This window comes from Diadema setosum, chromosome 6 (assembly GCF_964275005.1).
Source record: "Diadema setosum chromosome 6, eeDiaSeto1, whole genome shotgun sequence".
NCBI classification, from domain to species: Eukaryota; Metazoa; Echinodermata; class Echinoidea; order Diadematoida; family Diadematidae; genus Diadema; species Diadema setosum.
This window is the reverse complement of record NC_092690.1, coordinates 4,492,273-4,516,581: the sequence shown is the minus strand read 5'-3', so window position 1 is coordinate 4,516,581 and position 24,309 is coordinate 4,492,273. Positions and strand designations below refer to the sequence as shown.

General features: G+C 37.3%; 1 protein-coding gene across 1 annotated transcript; it reads right to left on the bottom strand.

The window, feature by feature from the left end:
• Positions 1-502: 502 nt before the first annotated feature.
• LOC140230171 (tyrosine kinase receptor Cad96Ca-like) lies at positions 503-10,428 on the bottom strand. The gene is made up of 9 exons (XM_072310357.1): positions 10,407-10,428; positions 9,569-9,739; positions 8,829-8,924; positions 8,376-8,557; positions 6,748-6,852; positions 2,212-2,317; positions 1,764-1,860; positions 1,393-1,492; positions 503-568 (listed from the first exon to the last, which is right to left on the bottom strand). Exons 1-9 carry the CDS (start codon positions 10,426-10,428, stop codon positions 503-505), a joined length of 945 nt encoding a protein of 314 aa, XP_072166458.1.
• Between the last annotated feature and the right edge of the window lie 13,881 nt (positions 10,429-24,309).

The window sequence follows — 24,309 nt, the reverse complement described above, 5'->3', positions numbered from 1 at the left end:
TACTATCATCTACATGAAATAAAAAAAAAATACCAGTAATCCAAAACCTGTGGACATTATGCCACTTAAATCGGAATCTAATGTATGAGGTATGAGGCATCATATATGATATTCAAAACACCAAGACGGCACAGCATTGCATATAATCAAGCAAAGAAGAAATACTGTGCATAGACATTTTTTGGTGTGTTAAACATTAATAAAGACACAACCCTGAAGACAATAACGACACTATAGCGAAAGAACAGAATCAAATACGAAATACCGTGTTTCATTTTGTTAAGTTCGTGCTGGAATATGGCGTTCAATTCTATATCTTTAGCTCACTAGGACATAACAAATATGTAACGTCGGTCAATGAAGACATGAAGACAGCACTTACATATACACACATTCCATAATTCATGAAAATATCTCAAGCTACAATAAACTTCCACCAAAAATAAAGAAATAAAAAATGTTACTAATTTATAGACAAATGGTTTTCTATTGGTATGGACGTCTAGAATGTTATATCCGCTACATCGTCATACAATCTCTCATCCAAGTTCTGGAGTGACAGGTATTCCTGGGAAGAGCAAAGTAAACAAAGTTGAGAGGAAGTAATTTCATTTTAGTCTAAAATCATTTTCTGTGATCTATTAACCTCTGATGTACAATGATATCAAAAAAGAATTAAGGAATATCAAAGCGTTATAATGTTTTCATTACAAAAATGACATTAACCGTTTCCAATATTAGTTTCATTTATTAAACACGATTCAATTGTGTAAAATTGATACGGTCCGACAAACTATATGTTTACTCCTATCAAATTTTACAATCATTTATTTGTAATCAAACTCTAGTTTTATAACATATGATAGGAAGCAAGTACAACCCAGCTTGAACTTATGTTATTATATACACAATAAATGGACAGTGTTTTATATAAAAAAAAAACACACATGCACACTCACAAAAAAAAAAACAACAACAACAAACCCACTGTATCTTTTATGACGACGCAGGGAAAATACGCATTGACAGAATAATGTTTGGCTCACTAGCATTTGTGCAGGTAGTATTTGATTGGTAAATATTTGTCTGGATTTGACAAGGTAGGCCTTCTTTGATGTCCCATGTGACCCTGGTATTCTTTCCCGTGTTAACGTGAGTTATTTTTTTTTTCTACCTTTTCTTTTCTTTTGTCCAGGTACGTCATTTAGAAATTTAGTTGAAACGGGGTGTTTTGTAATTTTAACAAGATACATCTGCATAGGAAAGTAAACAGTTTTATAACTGCTAGATTGACAATAAGCTCATTTTCACAATATATAAGAAACAATTAATGCTATGAGGAGCATCTTTCACTCTGATGATGATAGAAATGAAACCGGTAAGATAGCTTACGTGATACACTTCCATTATCGGTTCAAGTTTCCTCTGAATGACGTCATAAGAGCATCTCTTTGCTGCCACCATTTCCCAGCAGCTGGTCATTATAGAGTATCTAAGGAAGGAGGAGAAATAGACAACATTTTCAAGACCTTTTGATCTCCTTACATTGATCTGTGTTTTTATTCATTAAACAAATTTGATAATTACGCAAGTGTGCCATTATCGCGAAAGTGTCGCATCTAGACTGATTCCATAGAGAGCAGTTGGAATCGATGAAAATTCTCGTCAACGAAAACAAGCAAACAACAACAACAACAAAATCCACGCACACACACATTATATATTCACCTGCAAGCAAACAGGAAGTGAAGGTAAATACTCACAATTCTTGACCACAGTGAGAAGGGCGTGGCATCTTGTAACCCTTGGTAACCTGCTGCTTCACCATGTCCATTGTCATTTTGGGATAGGGTCTTGCTCCTTGAAGACATTAAACATATCACGTATTTAGATATTACATTTGATAGTGTTTTAGTTATTTTTTTTTCTTTGCGTTTTGTGCCAAATACTTTTATACTCTTTCTTCACTGGCAGAATAAATTATCATTCTCAAAGGAATGCACACTAATTGTATATCTCAAGACATTACATTTTTTTTTAATCAGGTTAACAAATATTATGTGTCATTTTACATATCATGTAGGTCTATATTCTGGTGCGAATTATACGGGCAGAATAACTTCATATTATTCCTTTATTATTCCTTCCTTTAGTCTAGGTCGAGGTTTCTGAATTTTGAGATGTTAAACAAAGAAACAATCTATGTCATACCTAGAGTGACTATTTCCCAAAGAAGAATTCCGTAAGACCAAACATCGCCCTCTAGGGTCCAATTTGTATTCCGCATTCCTTCAGGTGACATCCAGCGTGTTGGTTTCTGCAAAAAGGAAAAGAAAATGAACAGCATATCTCATATATTTTTAAGCATACAAAAATCTGTACCCACTTTCAATTTCACGTTTATGAAGAAGGCGAAGACAGGTATAGTACCGTGTCTTGAGTAGCAGTTTCTCGGACTTACTGTTTATTGACTAAGGAGGGAATCAAATATGCCTTTTTTCACACAAGCTTGCTTTTTTAAAGTTTATTGAGGCACTCTGTGGCATGAAAACATTCGCGCAGTAAATGTTTATTGCAGGAGATTTTTTTTTCCATGTAGGTGTGTGTGTGTGTGTGTTTTATTGATATATCTTATATGATGTAAGTATAATACGATCCTTTTTCAGAAAAACGAAAAACTAATGTCCTTGTTAAATGGGGTAGCTACTCCTTTCATAATGCCGTTCTCATACTAACTTATATGCATTTTTGAAGCTAAGTCACTACGGTATAAAGAAGCAACTTAAATAAACTTCGAAGAACGTAATGGAAAAGTGGTTATTATGAAATAGTAATACGTCCTTCTTCGGCCAATTGGACATTAGGGAACATGCAAAAACTTCAAAACGAAACACACACACACACATAAAGAATCAAATGTATGCAATGAGCTTCAGAATCTCTATTAAATGTATCCACATAAAAAGTCATTCTTTGGCACAACAGCAGTTATTTGCCCCCGAAAATATCTACTCCATTTTCCTCTTTAAATTGATTGCACGAAATACGAACTTGACGCCTGTAAATGAAATTGAGCGCTCAAAACAAGCTCGGGACTATCACATTTATCACTATCACAGTTACTTATTAAACGTCGTCAGGTGGCGTTCCATAACAAGCGGTCTACTGAATGGAAATGTCTCCGAAACCGTGTCAAAGATGAAATCAGGAAAGCAAAGAAAGAATACTACTCTTCTCGAATACAGCGCTTAAAACGAGAAAATCCAACCGCATGGTACCGTGAAATCCGTGTCTTAACTGGCAGTAGAAGTGAACCTCCTCCCTTTGTGATCGACGGAATAGAGCCCTCTGATTTCAAGGTTACTGCCGACGCGATAAATGAATATTTCGTCGCGATTTCAGAGGATTTTCCTCCATTAGATTTGGCTCTTCTCCCTGCCTTTCTCCCTCCCCCATGCCCTTGCCCAACAATTTACCCATGGGAAATTCAGAAAGCCCTACAAAAAGTCAAACTAAAAACAGCATGCGGACCGGATGAGATTTCAGCACGGATCATACGTGAATATTCATTCGAATTAGCCACTCCACTCGCACATATCATTAGCTCTTCACTACAATAATGTGTCGTTCCGGATATGTGGAAACGTGCTATCGTAATCCCGATCCCAAAAGCCTCCCCACCTAGGCTTGACAAACTACGCCCCGTCTCGCTTACTGATCACTTTGCAAAGGTCGCTGAAGGCTTAGTATCCAAGTGGACTTTCAACGACATGCTGCCAAAACTAGATCCACATCAATTCGGGAACCGGAAGTTTTTGTCTACATCACATTGCATCATTAACATCTTGCACCACATGTACGTGAATGCAGAGAAGTCGAAATCGTCTTCCACGCTGGTTCTGACTGATTTTACAAAAGCCTTCGACCGAATCGACCATTCTGTAGCGATAACTAAACTCATCAAACTAGGAGTTCGCCCTTCTGTGATTCCATGGATCGCTGATTTTTTGTCCTCGCGTCAACAATGTGTACGTTTCAAAAGCACACTCTCCGACTGGTCAAGTATATATGCAGGTGTCCCCCAAGGTACTCGATTAGGTCCCATTATCTTCCTCGCAATGATCAATGACTACCAACCCCCTCCCGGTATTCAAGCGTATAAGTATGTTGATGATGTGTCTCTCGTTGAATGCCGCTCCCAAAATCAACTATCCAACATGCAACTGACGGTTACTCAGTTCTCTGAATGGTCTCAAATGAATGGAATGAAACTCAACCCTGTCAAATGTACCAGGATGGAAATCTCTTTCATGCGTGACCCCCCGACAATTGTTCCTATTCGACTTGAAAACTGTGTCATTGACTGTGTAGACACAGTGAAACTTCTCGGTATCACCATACAAAAAGATCTTAAGTTGGACTCTCACATTGCAGACCTTGTAAAACGTGAAAACAGAAAGCTGTACATGTTACGCCTATTGAAGTGCCATCATCTTCCAATCCCCGACATGATCGCGATATTCCATGGTTACATCAGGCCTATACTAAAATACGGAGTTCCCGTCTGGAGTGGTGCCATTAACAAAGAGCAAATCGCGACACTGGAGCGGATCCAGAAACGCGCTCTTCGTATTATCTTTGGAAGAGATTACACAACCTACGACCAAATACTGCTCGCGCATGAACTTCAATACTTGGAAGAAAGGAGAAAGCTGCTTTGCTTGTCCTTTTTCAAAAAGTCTATGAGAAACGCTCAGCAATTCAGAGACCTTATCCCACCAACTCGTCAAACTGAACGTCAGTTACGACACACTCGTAGTTTTCAAGAGATACGATGCAAAACCAATAGAATGAAGCAAAGTCCTATTCCATACCTGGTTCGGCTATACAACTCTCAGTAAAGCTCCATTATATTCATTGTTTGGTCTTAATACTACGACCTTGCTTATGTTTATCTATTCTAAAAAGCAGATGTGCAATATTATTATTTTTTTTTAATATAGTATGGATTTCAACAATTCGCTTCTTTGTGTGTGTGCCAAGTGGCCGTCTTGTTTGTTTCTTTATTTCTTTCTCTTCTCTTCTCTTCCCTCTCCTTCTTCTCCCTTCCTCCCTACATGGTCCGGTTATACAATTCACAGTTAAGCTTTAGCATATCAATCCCAATGGTTTATTGGTCACACTCTCTTTATGTATTTTTTTCTTTCTTTCTGGATGCAAAATGTGCAATATTCATTTTCTAAGCTTTACATTGTATTGTATGGTGCTCTATTGCATCGTATTTACGTACTCTTCCAACATGATCAAGCTGTTATTTCTTTTTCTTCACTCTCTCTCTCTCTCTCTCTCTCTCCTTCTTTTCTTTTGTGACAAATACTTGTACTTATTGTACATTGTACTTAACCTCCAACACTTTTGCAATTTGCTCTCATTTGAGGTTTATCAATGTCTTTTGAGCAATACGTCCGTTTAAATATGTAATGCATATGTGTGTATACGTGGTACCTTTTTTTATTTTTTTTTTTATTCCAGATATGCACGGTCCGTTGTTGTTGCTGTGGTTGTTTTTCCCCTATGTCAATACCGATGTTTGCAATGTTTCTGTTTTCGGGGTATTTTTTTTTTAAGTCTCACATATCTTCCCTCGCATCCGCTATAGTTTTTGGTTACATTGATTCCTCTTACTCTTCACTAGACTAACACTCCTCCTCTTCTCACTTTCTTTCTCCCTTGCATAGTTATCCCTCCGTTCTTTTGCGCGTTCTCTCTCTCTCTCTCTCTCTCTCTGAATACAATTACGGTTGTATCTTTTGTTTCCAAGAGGATGGTACAGTTACTGTTTCGATTGGGCTTATGGGTTCAAATGTGTGTGTTTTTTGTTTTTTGTTTTTTGTTTTTGTTTTTGTTTTTTTTACGATGATTTCGAGATAATGCGAAATATTTTATTTGATGTGAAAGAGTGTAAATTTCATAGAGGAATTTGATTTATTTTATGAAAATACGTATATTTGTTAATTGTTTTAGCCTTTGTACACTTGATAATTTCATCAATTCCATTTATTCTTCCGCGGACTGTTTTTATCTTTATTATGATGTGATTCATTTTATGGAATTGTTAATTTATTTTTAATGCTCCAGCATTTTGAAGTAATGAACAGTTGCATACAAATGATTGAACTTATAAATGTATCTTAACTGATGCTGTTTATGTTTTTTTTTTCTTACGCGGACTCCCGCTTTCTCTTTTTCTCCCACCCTCATTTCTGCCTTACATAATCCTTATCAGTCTGTCTGTCTTTCTTCCCTTCCTCACTTCCTCTCGAGTCCATATCCGACTGAATATAATATGATGTGTTCATAATGGAAATGCTCTTTGTAATTTTATCATTATGTTATATATATTGTGTATGTGTTATACTTTTGTAACATCGCGCAATTCAGTCTCTGACTGCAATGCGATCGAAATAAAACCATTATTGAATTGAATTGAATTGAATTGAACATGACTATCGCGTGAATTTCAATGCACGAGTAAGAAGTGCAATGCTCACATTTTGAAATTGAACGCCCAAATGTGAATTTGATTTGACGAAAACGAAATAGAACTCCCATAAATGAAATTGATCGCTCGGATTCTGAATTTGAATGCCCGAATAGTTTCGCGTGCGTGCGCTGTGTGAATTTGAATGCACATTAATGAATTGGAATTGCGAGAGTATGATATTGACCGGTAAAACCTATACTTACCCTCCCAGAGGATGAAATGAATGACGTCATACCGTAGTCAGAAATCTTACAGATCCTGTCTTCCGTCATTAAAATGTTGTGTGCACATAGGTTTCCATGGATAATCTAGGGAAGATATCATATTGTGAACACTCTGATAAGAAATATCATGGATTACAGGCTTGAGTGAACGTTATCATATTGTACATAATTATTATATTTTTCAAAACGCAGGTGGAAGGAACACACACACACAACACACACACAATTGGCTCAAGTCACTGGATGCGATTAAAATCTGTCATATTCATAATAAATGGATGAAAAAATCATATGTGGAGGAAGCTAGTATATTTTTGTGGGGTTTTATACATGTATGTTCCAAGAAAGAAAGAACACCATCAAGTATACACATTTACATGTGTGTGTGTGCCTAGACTGAAATTCAAGCATATTTTGTTGTCTTTTTTTAATGATTAAGTCTACTATAGACAGTTTTAAGAAACATATTTGGATCTTGTGAGAGAATAGTGAGATATTTATAATGTTATCGGCAAACAAAGATAAGACGAAGACTGAATTGAAGCAAAGCTATGTCATTGATATGATGAAGATGAAGGATCCTCTGGAGACATCGCATCAGTGTGTTAGGCCTCACTGGAAGAAAACTGTACCCTAATGGAGAAATACAATCTTCATCAATAATAAATCTCGTCCAGTGTGTAATCACATTTCAAAGAATCAAAATAAGTCCGGCCTTCTTCCGATAACGGCGAAGTTGTCCACAAGAATTGAACCTGGTCCACAAAGCGATGTTTTATTTAATAGGCATTTCATGACATTGGTAAGGAACAGGTGATTATGTATATAGGAAAAGAACAGAGCACCAATTATGATATGAGAGCCGTCATCTACGAAACTGACAATAAGCAGCTACATCCTACCCTTAAAGGTAGGGAATCCCATTTGCATGCCTTAAATGAAGAGTTGTATAAATACAGTGGTATGTTGAAGAGAGTATCATTTTAAAAACTCCCATAAAGTATTGAAAGTGGAAGGTAACATTTAGTACATTTTTATTGACCGTTAGATTTTGAATTGAATTTTTTTTTTCGGGGCTCACCGTAAATTCCAGTACATTACTAGGCTACCTTTGCAGACCCATGCACTACATGTGTGTCCATCATGTATATTTTGTGAAGAAAGTTCATCAAAACTTACAAACATTTCTATATACATTCTTGCCACACACTCTATATGTTATTACATCAGCTCTTATACTTTTAGATTTGTGTTTATAGATACAAAAAAAAAATACAAAAGACTGCAACAAAAAGGCTTAAGTGTGGCTGACACATAGAACTACTGAGTAGTTGAGTTCTGTGCATTATTCAAATGGTAGATAACTGTTGACTTCCAAATTTCTCAGCAGTGGCCTAAACAAGTCCCCTCAGGTTCATATTTAATGTTTTGCTGCATTTTGGGAAGTCTGTAAAAGGTATCCCCTACCTTTAAAAGCTCTAGATTTCAAATCTGAATTAGTAGCAGGTGTCCTCTATCATCTTAACTCATTTCATAAACAATTTGTACGTCTGCATTACTTGCACTTATATCAAATAGATGAAAATTGACATTTCTTGCATAATTACCTTGTTGGACGCAAGGAATTCCATTCCTTTTGCCACCTGCCAGGCGAACTTCAGTAACTTGGACTCATCAAAGCGGGGTCTTGCTGGCTTGATGTTCCCATAGGGAGATTTTGAGGACTGGTTATTAAACTGCAGAAAAGTCAGCAGTGTCCCACCGGAAACAAATTCGTGTACAATGGTACCTGTTTGATATCACAATATATATTAATTTTTACAGTAGTCGACGCAAAGGCTTTGAATACTTCAACTTTGCAGATATTATTTTTCCTTGATTATTACCAGCATAGAATATTCTAAGCAAATGAATGTCATTCAATAACTTTACTTAACATCATGAAAAGAGCAAATCAATCGTTGTTTAAAGCGCTTTTTTTTTTTCCATTGAAAGATACTACGCTTAAATAACGCGATATTCTATTTTTTTTTTTCTCGGAGTGAACTGATAATACTTACGATATTCTTCACAGAATCCAAGACACCTCACGATATTTTGATGGTTTGGTAGTTTTTGCAAATATTTCACCACCTGCAGAAGGTCTGGAACACTTTCTGTATAGCAGAAATTAGATATTTTGATAATTAAAAAAGATGCATGAAGCTAAAGGAACAAAAGAATTATAATTCACATTCGAAATCACAATTTTCTGCTAGCCTACGGTTTAAAAGCATTCTTTAAACAAAGAGATTTTCTTTTTAAGTCGATTAGCGAAATATATATACTTTTTTTTGTGTGTGTTACGAATTCCAACATTTATTCTTCAAGACCCGTCATAAACCTTTTTTCATGATCATTTAACACATACAAATTATTGTCACAAAAGTCTTTTTTTTTTCTTTACAATGCACGACTCTATAATTTCACCCTTAAACATGCAGTGAGGGCTTTATAATGCTTCTATTTTTAAGTACTGTGTATTTCTTATATATATATATATATATATATATATATATATATATATATATATATAATTGCAGGCAAATGGCATTTCCAACCTTAGAAATGCTTAAGGGGACACCTGCTGGCATTTTGTATCATCATGAACTAATGCTGTTGCTCTTAGACGTATAGCTTCAGATATCAATCAATAACTTTGCAAGTTGACTTTTTTATTATTTAAATGCTTAAAAAAATCCACAATTAAACAGAAAAGCAAAACATCGTGTTATCTAATGAAAACAGTATTAATGATAACCTGTGATCTGCCTCAGGGCTACCGGAGCCACTCCCTGTTTTGTGCGGAGTTCACCCTTCCACACGTCGCCAAACTTCCCCAAGCCGATGGAACCAAGTCGAGAAAAGAACGTTAATTTTTCAGGTTCCAGAGCAACGGTGCTTGGTGTAAGTGGCTGATATACAGTATTACCTGTCATATGGAGGAAAATAGGCTTTCATGTTTTCATTAAGTCTACCCTCTTTTTTGTTTGTTTGTTTGTTTGTTTTTTGATTGTTTGTTTCCGCGTTTGAGACGTTAAAAAAGCAACCTCCTGTATAGCGATGCTCTTCCATCACAATACTTGACTACAAGTTAGGATAGCTTGTAATTGGTTTGGTCATCAATATTGAAATACTTCATACTACGCTCTCTGACGTCATCAAATACATCAAAACATATCCACTTTCATCATATTGAACCTGTCCTGCCACTTCTCACCTGTGTTCAAAATATGGCAACGGCAACTATAAACGCACGCACACACTCACACACCTACACACGAACCCTCCCATAAGCACATGCATGTATATTATAGCTACTATAAGAATGATTAGACTGAACATGCTGAATGAAGGGAATATATTGCCGCACTTTGTCTGATTATATATATATATATATATATATATATATATATAAACATATTATTTTACAATTCACAAATATATTATAGATAATATCACCTGAAATTAATAATGATATATAATATATGCAAAAAAGGATGACATCAAATATTCACTAGCAACATAAACTGATGATTCAGGACCATTTGTTAACTCAAAACAACAACGATATCGTGTGTAGAAAGGTGAAATACAACCTTTGCTTCTGCTTTCGATCATTTCATAAGCACTGTTCTCGTTGCCTCCAGATAAGCCTGTCCTAATAGTGTACAAACACGAGCAAAATGAATAAATAATTGTTAATTATGTATTTTCTTACTGAGACACAACAAACGATACTGAAACCGTAACTATACACAATGATTTTGGTATCAAGAGTAAAGGTTAAACCTAAATGTTCATAGTAGGCCTACCATCTCTTTGTTCTGCGGCAACTGAAAACTACTCCTCTTTTTATCAGAAAGCAAAATGCTGGGATTAACGGGTGATGTGTATTTTCTTACCTTGCCTGCTTCTCAGATGTACTTGGTACTAAAAGCGAGGGAAAAGAACAGAAACAAAACAAAATTGTACAAAACCATACCTGATACAACGGAATTAAGCAGAAATAAATCAAGTCAAATCAAACAGGTGCCGCATTGTATAAGTTCTATCTATTCTGAAATTATTTCATTACTGTGATTAAATAACTTTCATTATTGTTTGTTATTGTTGTATTACTGTCTCATACGGTAATTACGGATAGGTCCTAATATGGGTCCTTCTCTACTCATTCGGCCTTCGAAGATGAATTTTTTATGTAACTATGTTTGGGTAATTGTAATATTAACCATTATATTTCCATCTTCTATTTATAACCGTCTTTAGTCAAGATGAGTGATTGTACAAATATGTACACGCACGCACATCAAATAGTATTTTAGCGGTACGACACACCACATATGATCATCTTTGTCAGGACTGTTTTCCATTAATTGTTATCAACCTGCAGACTTTGCTTTTACAAAAATGTCCTCGTGTGTGCAATGCACCAAGCAGGACCCAGAACTGTCACTATATACCCATTTCAATTCAATTCAATTCAAAGTTTATTTCATTTTTTGACAAAACATATGTTTCACTTCATTTAATAACAGAGAATAAGGTAAGTATAATATAGTGAAATAAAAAGACTAAAACAATTGAGGACCTATAGTAATCATACATTGTATAGTAAGAAAGAAACAGAAGTGAACAAAGTGAAATACATGTATACCGTTGCTTTAAGTGCGAAAAATGGAGGGACCCACTAAAAAGACAGAGCTTGTAGTATGTGGGCCCCTCTGGAGAAGAACATCGATGAAAAAATAAATTGAATCATTGTATGATACAAAAAAAATAACAAAATGGAGAAGTCTGGAATCCCACTAAAAATTAGATTAACAAACAAATACATTTACATAGACGCGAACAAACATGAAACAGGACTAGACAACAAGACAACTACTGAAGAAAAGGTTGTACAGGACAAAACGGGATGGACAAGACTGACGAACTAAAGACAAAATAGCTGACAAGAACGAAAAACAGAAACAGAAACAGTAACAGAACAACAGAAACAACATAAACAGCGATCTTCGGCAGAAGCGTGCCAAGAGAAACAGAAGATAGTTGTGGGGAAAAGTAATATTTTGACGCCTGAAAGAAAGAGAAGAAAATAGAAAATAGAGGGACATATGAAGAGGAGTAACATACGGAAAGTCAACTTCTAGACGCTATGGGCAAAATGGCATAGATGACAACATTGCAAACATCCAGGAAAAAAAAATACCATTAATTCTTCGAAGAAGGGACAAAGTGAACAGGTCGGTATGTAAGAAAAAAGGCCAAAAGGTTAATTCAGTCTTGTAGAGTCATACGATTGCAATCATAAAAAAAGACTTCAGTCTCCTCTTGAAAGAATATATGGATAGAGCATTTTTTATGTGATGATTCAAAGAATTCCAATAATTTGGGCCTACATAAATAAGTGTGTTTTTAGCAAAAGTCGTTCTTAAAAGAGGTAAATGAAATTCACTGGAACGCCTGGTGGGATATTTATGAAATGATTGATTTTTGAGGAACATAGAATAAAAAATAAACGGAAGCAAGTTATTGCAATACTTGTACATAAATTGCCCTAAATCAAACAAAAACAAATCTGTCATTTTTAAGCGCTTATTAGAGGCAAACAACATATTTGTATGAGAACGTACAGGGGAATTACAGATAACACGGAGAGCTTTCTTTTGTAAAAGATTCCCTATGAAAAGAGTAAGAAATACATACAATAATGAAAATAATAGTAGCATGATGATGATGGTGACGATGATGATGATAATAATAACAATAATAATAATAAGAATATTACTATTATTATCATTACAATCATTATGATTATATGATCTCTACAATTATTAGTTTATAGCAATAACCTACACCAACCTTGACTGGAAGCTGTGGTCTGTTTGTAGAACTGCAGAATATTTACTGCTACGGAAACAGCTAGCAGTACACCCATGATTGACACAGCGGCTATCATACCAGACATGGAACAGTCACAAGGACAAGCGACACCTAGATTAATAATAATAGTAGATACAACAATAATAATAATCATAATAATAATGATGATAATCATAATCGTCATCATCATCATATAATGATAATAATAATAATAATAATAATAATAAAAATAATAATAATAATCATAATAAATCATTTATAAAGCGCAGAAACCATTTCTATATATTCTCCTGCGCTACAAGAGCTCTTAAATTCCTATGCTGCATAATACTGCATGGGGAGTAAAAAATGTCTAATGGTATACATCTATGCCACAATCTAGGGGCTGCACAAGAAAATAATGGGCCACCTAAGGTAACTTTTGTTTTGATTTGGGGTATCTGCAATATCAATCTAGCATTTGTACTACGGATATTATGACCATGAGTCTGAGATTTAAAATTCAATAATTCACTGATATAACTAGGAGCCTGACCATTCAGAGCTTTATAAACCAGCATCAATATCTTGAAATTATTTCTTTGGCTGATGGGCAGCCAGTGCAATTCCCTTAAAAGTGGTGTAACATGAGCAAATCTTGGGAGATTACAAATCAATCTTGTACATGTGTTTTGAACCCGCAGCAACTTAACTATCTGTGAATCCGGTAATCCATACAAAATGAGTGTTACAATAGTCTAATTTGCTTGTAACAATGTGTGGACTATAGTCGCCATACTTTCCTGATCGAAGTATCTACGAATGCTTCTAAAATTATATGTCATATAGTATGCTGATTTACATACACTAGTGAACTGAGATTCCATATTCAAATGGGTATCAAAAAACACCCCCAAGTTTCTCACATTATTGGATGGTTTTATAACAGTATCAGCGAGTGATATGCCATTTGATTACAATTAAAATGACAAAAAAATGATAATACTGTGTAACAACAATTATCAGTAACCCTGTTGCGAAAGGAAGTTCACACTCTGAAATAATGGTGGCAAGTTCTGTAAGTTTATCATAATATCATGCTTGCTTGAGAGTTAAAATGTCTTGGGAATATCATAAAAAGTGAGCAATAGAATATTTGCTTAGTACGCCTACTAAAGTGGTTTTGGCTAATGCACAATATTTGAACATTCAACGACCACGTATTATGTTCATAATACACACACACACACACACATATATATATATATATATATATATATATATATATATATATATTATTATATATATATATACATACATTACAACGGCGTAAATCCGTCCTGAGGAGTGGGGGGGGGGGGATGGTCACCATCACCACGATTACAAGCCCACCGAACCGGCGCAGCCTTGGGGAGGGGGGGGGGGGGAGAGAAGCTTGGTGCCTCCCCCCCCCCACACACACTTTATACAGGGATCGGATGTCCCACTCCCTTGCATGAAATATAATGTGGGAGGAAAGTGGCAGCAAAAATATGAAGACGAAGTTCTTGTTGCCTTTTTTTTTTTTGCTTATCAGATGACTTTCGGCGGAAAATCAGACCTTAAAAGTATGAAAACATTTTTTTTTTGTTGTTGATATATGTGAGAGGGAGCGAAACGACCGAACGGGGGGAGGTTGTGTATGGGGGGTGGTAGCCTTCTTCCACACGAGAAGATTTTGCATTTTCAGCCCTGAAATTCAGCGATCTGGTGCACACTTTTGGTAAAAAATGTGTTTTCTTTTCTTTAAAAAAACAATAAGAAAATGAAATATTCACAATATATTATTGAATGACTAAATCGTGGTATTTCAGCATTTGCTCCGCATGTGCGACATCACTATGAAGGCCTACTAAATAGTGGGGCCTATCACCGGCGTAGACAGGATTTGATCTAAGGAGGAGCGGTTATGTGAGGGAGCGAAGCAAGCGAGGGGGGGGTATGGTAGGGGGGAAAATTTTGACATTTTACAGTCCAAAAACTGCCATTTGTAGCTATATTCTTCGCTTTGGAAATTAAGGGAGGGGCACATCGGGCGCAACTGCTGTCAATCACTGGCAGCAACATCAGGAGAATGGCATAGCGATTAAATGCGAGCGAGCTTGAAAATTTTGACATTTTACAGTCTAAAAACTGCCGTTTGTAGCTATACTTTTTCGCTTTGGAAATTAAGGGGGACCGCACCGGGTGCAACTGCTGTCAATCACTGGCAGCAACATCAGGAGAATGGCATAGCGGTTAAATGCGAGCGAGCGGAGCGAGCGAGCTTCAAAATTTTGACATTTTACAGTCCAAAGACTGCCGTTTGTCGCTGTATTTTTTTTTTTCGCTTTGGAAATTAAGGGGGGCACACCGGGCGCAATTGCCGGCAATTACTGGCAGCAACATCAGGAGAATGGCATAACGATTAAATGCGAGCGAGCGGAGCGAGTGAGCTTGAAAATTTTGATATTTTACAGTCCCCAAAACTGTCCTTTGTGGCTGTAATTTTTCGCTTTGGAAATTAAGGGGGGCGCACCGAGCGAAAATTGCTGGCAATTACTGGCAGCAACATCAGGAGAATGGCATAATGATTAAATGTGAGCGAGCGAAGCGAGTGAGCTTAAAATTTTTGACATTTTACAGTCCCAAAAACTGTCGTTTGTGGCTTTTTTTTTCGCTTTGGAAATTAAGGGGGCGCACAGGGCGAAAACTACTGGCAATTACTGGCAGCAGCATCAGGAGAATGGCATAATAATGAATGCGAGGGAGCGAAGCGAGCGAGCTTCAAAATTTTGACATTAATTTTTACAGTCCAAAAACTGCCGTTTGTAGCTATATTTTTCGCTTTGGAAATTAAGGGGGGCGCACCGGGCGAAAACTGCTGGCAATTATTGGCAGCAAAATCAATAGAATAGAATAATGATCAAATGCGAGCGAGCGAGGCAAGCGAGCTTCAAAATTTTGACATTTTACAGTCCAAAGACTGCCGTTTGTCGCTGTATTTTTTTTTTTCGCTTTGGAAAATAAGGGGGGCACACCGGGCGCAACTGCCGGCAATTACTGGCAGCAACATCAGGAGAATGGCATAACGATTAAATGCGAGCGAGGCAAGCGAGTGAGCTTGAAAATTTTGATATTTTACAGTCCCCAAAACTGTCCTTTGTGGCTGTAATTTTTCGCTTTGGAAATTAAGGGGGGCGCACCGGGCGAAAATTGCTGGCAATTACTGGCAGCAACATCAGGAGAATGGCATAATGATTAAATGCGAGCGAGCGAAGCGAGTGAGCTTAAAATTTTTGACATTTTACAGTCCCAAAAACTGTCGTTTGTGGCTTTTTTTTTCGCTTTGGAAATTAAGGGGGCGCACAGGGCGAAAACTACTGGCAATTACTGGCAGCAGCATCAGGAGAATGGCATAATAATGAATGCGAGCGAGCGAAGCGAGCGAGCTTCAAAATTTTGACATTTTACAGTCCAAAAACTGCCGTTTGTAGCTATATTTTTCGCTTTGGAAATTAAGGGGGGCGCACCGGGCGAAAACTGCTGGCAATTATTGGCAGCAAAATCAATAGAATAGAATAATGATCAAATGCGAGCGAGCGAGGCAAGCGAGCTTCAAAATTTTGACATTTTACAGTCCAAAGACTGCCGTTTGTCGCTGTATTTTTTTTTTTTTTTTCGCTTTGGAAATTAAGGGGGGCACACCGGGCGCAACTGCCGGCAATTACTGGCAGCAACATCAGGAGAATGGAATAATGATTTAATGCGAGCGAGCGAAGCGAGTGAGCTTGAAAATTTTGATATTTTACAGTCCCCAAAACTGTCCTTTATGGCTGTATATATATATATATATATATATATATATATATTTTTTTTTTTTTTTTTTTTTTTTTTTTTTTTTTTTTGCTTTGGAAATGAAGGGGGGGGGGGGGCGCACCGGGCGAAAACTGCTGGCAATTACTGGCAGCAAAATCAATAGAATGGAATAATGATCAAATGCGAGCGAGCGAAGCGAGCGAGCTTCAAAATTTTGACATTTAACAGTCCAAAGACTGCCGTCTGTCGCTGTATTTTTTTTTTTTTCGCTTTGGAAATTAAGGGGGGGGGGGGGGCACACCGGGCGAAAACTGCTGGCAATTACTGGCAGCAACATCAGGAGAATGGCATAATGATTAAATGCGAGTGAGCGAAGCGAGTGAACTTAAAAATTTTGACATTTTACAGTCCCCAAAACTGTCGTTTGTGGCTGGTTTTCTTTTTCCGCTTTGGAAATTAAGGGGGCGCACCGGGCGCAACTGCTGTCAGTCAGTGGCAGCAACATTAGGAGAACGGCATAGCGGTTAAATGCGAGCGAGCGGAGCGAGCGAGATTTAAAATTTTTATATTCTACACTCAAAAAACTGCCGTTTGTAGCTATATTTTTCGCTTTTGTTTGTCCCACTTTTATGGGGGAACCATCCCCCCCCCCATCGACGCCTTTGCATAATGAGGGTGCTTTTGTTAAGTGAAAGATCTGCCACACACCCTTTGATAAATTAGGGAAATATACGTCAATGTCAAAAGTGTGCAAAGTTTATCGAAAGGGATCCTGCATAGCGCAACTTTTGCATGTTTATGATTGCAATGCAACGATCTGGTGCATAGTTCTGGCGATATTTGGACAATTTTCCATTTAGAAAGTTCGAGATTTGTCCTCATCTCGGGAATTGCTTGGGGGATAAATGATTTGTCTGCTTAAACACTTCCGTAGGGGTGGGGCAAATGCCCCTTTGCCCCCCCCCCCCCATAGACTCGACGCCAATGATCTTCCCTGGGTATGCCCATAGATGTATCCTGACTGAGTCATCAGTCACTGTCGTTTCTCAGGAATGATTCAGGAAATGGAGGGGGTTCAATTATGGCTATATAGTTTTTGTTATTGTTTGTTTGTTTGGTTTTTTTTTTGTTTCTTTTCGTATCATGTATATTTTGCAGATGGTCCCCAGTTACTCGCGTCATAGCATGTTTACATGTAGGCCTATACTATTTGACGTTGTCAACGTCTGAGCCACACCTTACAGTGCATGTCGATTTTACTTTCTTCGCGAGCGAGCGAAGCGAGCGAGCGCTTGAGAAAATTATACATTTTCCTACAAGATAGAATACTGTTCAGCTCTGTTACCTGTCTGAAGGCCGGCGTACAAACGTCATGCAATATGCCAAAATTGATACAATCACATTTCTGCTTCCTCCATTTTTTTCCTCAAAATTCAGGGGGGGGGGATGATTGTACAGGCCATCCCCCCCCCTCCTCCATTTCAGGGGGGGGGGGATATATCCCCCCATCCCCCCCGGGATTTACGCCCATGAATCAACCTAAAGGGGAGATAAGTTAAAGAGTCAGTGAAATTGTGTAAAAATAAATCCCGCAAACATTTTAGGGATACAAAACGAGGAGTCTGAGTTGGAAGATCTCGGCCAGGAATTTGAGCAGCATCTTCGCCCTCTCGCTAATTCAAGGACAACACAGTGGTGAAGAGAGTCGAGTGTTCCGTTTGCTTTATGCTATTCTTTGATATTGTATTATTTCATCCAAACAAGTGCGTCTGTTGAGAGTTCTGAAGTTGTGATTTTCACGAGGGTGTTCTGGTACCTGGTCACAATCAGTAATGACAACAGCACGGAAAGAATGTATAACGCACACAACGATGTCTGTATACAGCGCCCCTATACTTCGATTTTATTTTTGGTACTCCTCTTGTTTTAAATCAAAATGTACATCTGTGGTCCTGTGTCGGCAAAGGCAACTACACGATGGGGTTACAGTCCAAGGTTTGTGCGTGGTGATATGACTCAGTCATGCATCTTGTTTGCTTTACACCCCGAGTCGACAAAGGTCACTCACTCCCTGCCACTCACTGCAACGAAATGCCCCGTTTTGATCACCAATGCAAAAACATGCACATGCACACGGTAAGCATGTGATGATCTCATTGCTGAAAGCTATATTATCCTCGCGTTCACGAATGCTTTCCAAACCTCTCGAATATTATTTCCCACGCGGACTTTATACTTGGTGTAAAAACGCATGCCATATGAATCATATTGCTTTTTGCCTTGACATACATTCCTTGTACGCTACACCAAAATCGATCTCACCTGTGCGTACCAACAATTTGATTTTTCACAATAATTGTGCCAAGTGCATACTTATGAACTTACGTATAGCCACATGTATGTTAAGACCTAAACAGAGAACTGGATTGTCATTTTCATTATGTAAAGTACCAGTACTCAGTATACCTGTCTATATTGCTCTTTTCACGCCCACTGTGCTGTCTCTCTTAAAAAAAAAAAAAAAAAAAAAATTATATAACAGTGTTAATGAACTTCCTATTGCGTATGCAAAAATGTGTTATGCCGGTGCTTCGACAGGTACCAACTTGTCGTCAGCTTTCAGTAATCTGCAGTCCTTGTGTATGCAAAAACGTTTTATTCCGGTGTCTTTGACCGCTCAAACCAACTTACTACCTGTTCTCAGCTATTTCAGTGTTATAGTATATGCAAAGATGTATAATTACCACGGTGCTTCCGACTCCTCTTAGAAATTTGTTATCAATGTTTATGCAAAAATGTGTCACCCTGGTGTATCTGACTCCTCTATGTAAGTTGCCACCTACCCTCAGCAAACTGTTATCATTGTGTTTACACAAATGCGTTTCTACGGTGTTTTCAACCACCCTCAATAATTTATTAGGTGATCCGAGTATCCTCTCGGATCACCTTCTGTATCTGTACTGAATCTTTCTTCTTTCTTTGTTTCTTTCTTTATTTCTCCTCAAAAGTTGTGCAGAGGTTAGCTCAGAAAGTGCATTGTCTCTCAATGTCAAACTTATACCATATATGTATCATGTCGCAAAGACGACAGCGCAAGTAAAATCATAGTGATCAGTCGACCGTGACGTCACTATGACGTCATTATATGAAAACACATTTTCATTCATATCTCATTAATGGAATAGAACATTTCAATGAAATTTACGTCACATATATTTCAAGTCATGCGAATTCTACTCATATTCTCAAAATTCATTTTTATCCCAAAACGCGCGCGTACGCGCGCGTTAAAATATTTGTATGCTCAAATCGAGCTCAAAACTTTTTTGCACACGTTTCAGACCATTTGGAGCATTTTTTGAAAAATTGAAAAAAAATGGACGGACGCGTACGCGCGCGCACATATTCGCACGCGCAGCACATATGAAATAGAAATCTTCAATTTTTTCACACGGATCAGATGTCCGAAATGTCAAGGAATATTTCTACCAAGTTTCAAGTCGATCCGATTCAATATGACGTCATACGGGCCCGTCAAATTCAAAATTCCGCGCGTGCGTCAATGGGGATACACAGCGCAACTATGCAAAAAAAAAAACCCGCCAATTTTAAATCGGATTTTACTCGTCAGGATGGACGGTGACCCCCCCCCCCCCCATTTTCTTGACATATTCTGAAAGCTGATGAGTTGTACATGTCATTTCATGGGCTGGCTATGCTGACTAAATGATTGAAAGATATCAAATTTCTGAATAAAGTAAAAAAAGTAAATTTTCAAAATGACGTTAACAAATTTCAAGTTTGCTCGAGCGCATATCACTTATCCTTTGCCAATTTTCACCTAAATTTCAATATGTTGTAGCTTATGAAATGCTCTTTCATAAATATAATCACACAAATTTGATTAGATGATGACATCACCTCGAAAAAATGGATTGAAGGTAACCTTATCAAATTTGACCAGTTTACGTGTAATCTCTATGGGAGTGCAATTTTTATGAAAATGAAAATTGACATGACTATCTTTATCGAGCACTAGCTCACTTATGCTTCGGTGAATTTCTCTAAGATTTTAATATGTTGTAGCTGAGACGTAGGGCTATCGTTATGTGCCATTTGTTTTTTCATACGTTGTCGGGATCACGTGAAAAAACTTGGTTGAAATTAAAGCTTATCTTCGATGTATTGTAATATTTCTTTCTTTTCACAACTTTATGTGCAATAACTCAAGAAAAACATACCCTATCACCACCATATTTTGCACATGTTTAGTTCATGTCACGAACATTATTTCATAGAATAACAACTACTTGATCAGACGCCATCTTGGGTATGTAAATTAGGGTCAAAGGTCATAAATGTTTTATCCTGTATCTTGGTGAATACATGTCCTGTCTTTCCCATATTTTGCACACGCAAAGATCATGTTACAAGAATCATTTCACAAAATAACCACTCTTTGCTCAGATGCCATCTTGTCTGTGCAAAGTGGTGTCAAAAAGTCATATGTACTTCTTTCTGTTTCTTCGTTATGACGTGTTATCTCTATGGGAGGGAATTTTTCTAGATGTGAAAATTGACATGATTGTCTTTATCGAGCACTAGCTCACTTACCCTTCGGTGAATTTTTCTCAGATTTTAATATGTTGTAACTGAGATTTTGCGCTATCGTTCCGTGCCCTTTTTTTTTTTTTTTTTTCATATGATGTCGGGATCATGTTACAATACTTGGTTGAAATTAAAGCTTATCTTCGATGTATTGAGCTATTTCTATGTTTCTGCAACTTTCTTTGCAATAACTCAAGAAAAACTGCCCCTATCACCCCCATATTTTGCACATGTTTAGTTCATGTCACGTACATTATTTCCTAAAATAACAACTACTTGATCGGACAACATCTTGGGTATGTAAATTAGGGTCAAAGGTCACAAATGTTTCATCCTGTATCTTGGTGAATACATGTCTTATCTTTCCCATATTTTGCACACGCAAAGATCATGTTACAAGAATTATTTCACAAAATAACCACTTTTTGCTCAGATGCCATCTAGGTTGTGCAAAGTGGGGTCAAAGGTCATACTGTATTTGTTGCTGTATCTTCGTTATAGTGTATACAGATTTGGTACCAAAGATGGCAGATATGACTCCCTTTTCTAAATGAGAATCCAAACATCACACGGCCAATGTCTCTGAACACAGATGAAACCTGCATGGCCATGCCTATTGCGATCAGGACTTGAATCATTGATTAAAAAAAAAATCGGATCACCTTAATTTGTCAGTGATGACAAATTACAATCTCTAGTTGTCTTTTTGCATTTGCAATTACCTCTCTGAACTGTTCAGTGCAATTTTGCCCTCCTATAGACTAGTAACAACCACATTCCCTACGCATTATGCTCACGCAGTTACCGTTGAATTTTTGACATGCCTTGTTTTGCGTATGGAAACTGAACATTCCTTAACCGTCTATCATCAGGGTAAATGTTCTTTCACTTATCTTCCTTTAAAACCTAACAGCAGATGTATTCTTGAGCAGCTATTTTCTGTAAACAGCCTATCTTTATATTCACCTATTTTGTATCATGCTCAATGATGAATCCAAATACCGCTGTTAACACGAACGCCGCTGCTGTTAGCATGCTTTATCCTCAGTCATTTGCTGATATGACACCAGTAATTTCAGTAAATAGCGAAGAGGGCGAAGATTCCGACATCGTCGCTTTCTTAAATACGCAAACTCCTGAATTAAGACTAGATTTCGACTGTAACGATGCCGCTGCGGCAGTCCTAGTCCAGTTCAGTTCAGTTCAGTTCAGTTCAGTTTTTATTTCTGCATTTCAAAATCAATACAAATCCACAAATCAACAAAATACTTACATAGTCATTTACACAGCTAATATTCGTAACGTTTGGATCTTACATACATTTTTTTTTTTCAAGAACGAATATCATATATGAAAGGAAGCAATAGGAAATGATAAAAATGAAATGCAGGGGACCATCGTCATAAGCTAAGCTTGACGAGGAAGATGGCCCCAGGTAAAGAGATACATAAAGAAAATCTTGCCACTCACTGAGTGGGGGGTAATTGCGCAAAGGGCACAACGAAGAGATACATAAAGAAAATCTTGCCACTCACTGAGTGGGAAGTCCAGATACTGGACGATTTTTATCATCCGCAGTCCCCACACACTCGGCACCCACCCAATGCGCCCAACCGCTGATTGCGACACTCCGCCAATTGGTACTCCCGAAAAAAAAAAAAAATCTGTATTCAGGAGGGGTGAATTGTGTAATACAGTGTACATACAGACACCATCAACGTACGTCCGTACACACGCGGGCACACTACGAATACAGTCCAGGAAGTGGACTACCGCAGTCCAAAATGTATTCACTCACTATCACACAGAGGATGAACTTATTTCACTCACTCATAACGACGTAACTCAACTCTTTATTTCACATTTTAATATCAGAAGCTTAAATAAAAACTTTGATCAATTTCTTTCTTTTGTGAGCACGTTAAAACCGAATGTAATATTATCGGGCTTAGTGAAACTTGGTTATAGGAGACACCTCCCTTTTCGCTGCTTACAATAGACGGCTTTAGACTCGTGCTAAAAATAGAACATGGAAGGAAGGAGGAGGAGTCGGATTTTATGTGTCACAGAATTTAGATTGTGTTTTTTGGGGAAAAATATAGCGTGATGTCAGAAGTCTTTGAGAGTGTATTTATCGAGGTCAAAACTTTAAATAAAGGTAATATTGTAATTGGGGAGATTTATCGACCACCAAGCTCAAACCCTGCTGACTTTTTAGAGTTATTCTGCGGCCTTATTTCGAGCAGTTATTTTGATAGTAAGACATGTTTTGTCATGGGTGATTTTAACCTCAATCTTCTTAATTACAATGATAATCTTATATGCGCAGATTTTCTTAACCTCATGTTGTCGAAATCATTTATTCCCCTTACAAGAAAACAGACTCGAATAACTGATGATGTATTGATAACATTTTTGTAAATGACTTATTTTCTGACATGACATCTGGCATAATAGTTTCTGACGTCACTGATCATTTTCCAATCTATGCCCTTGTGTCCAATTTATGACTGCTAAGGTTTTTCACACCCATAATCCCGGTATTCGTGTAATGTCTTAATCGAACCTTAATAAACTTAGGGAGAAATTAAGTTCAGAAGATTGGTCCACCGTATACACTCAAAGCGATATTGATTTAGCATTTGAAAATTTTATGAATATTTTAATTACTAACTATGAATCTAGTGTTCCTCTCCAAAGGCCTCACCATTCAAATTACAAAAAAGTACCTCGACAACCATGAATAACAAAATCTCTTCTCAGGTCCATTAACCGCAAGAATAATCTTTTTCATAAAGATCCATGCCCTCGAAATAAATCAAGATATACTCGATATCGGAATATATTGACATCCTTAATACGTGTTGCTAAGCGGAGTTATTTTTCGCGACAGTTTGTTATATATAAACATGATGTGAAGAGTACGTGGAAGGTGATTAACGAGACACTCAAATACAAAACCAATACCGATCTTCCCAAATATATTTCAGCGGACGGCCGGCAGATTAACGATCCGGTTATCATGGCGGAATCTTTTAATGATTATTTCGCAAGTCTTGGTCCACATCTTGCCAGTAAAATCCCGAAATCCCAAACGGAATATTATAGATATCTAGGTAATAAGAATCCTCAATCAATATTTTTTGAACCTATTGTTGAAGAAGAAATTGTTGATATCGTCAAGAATTTAAA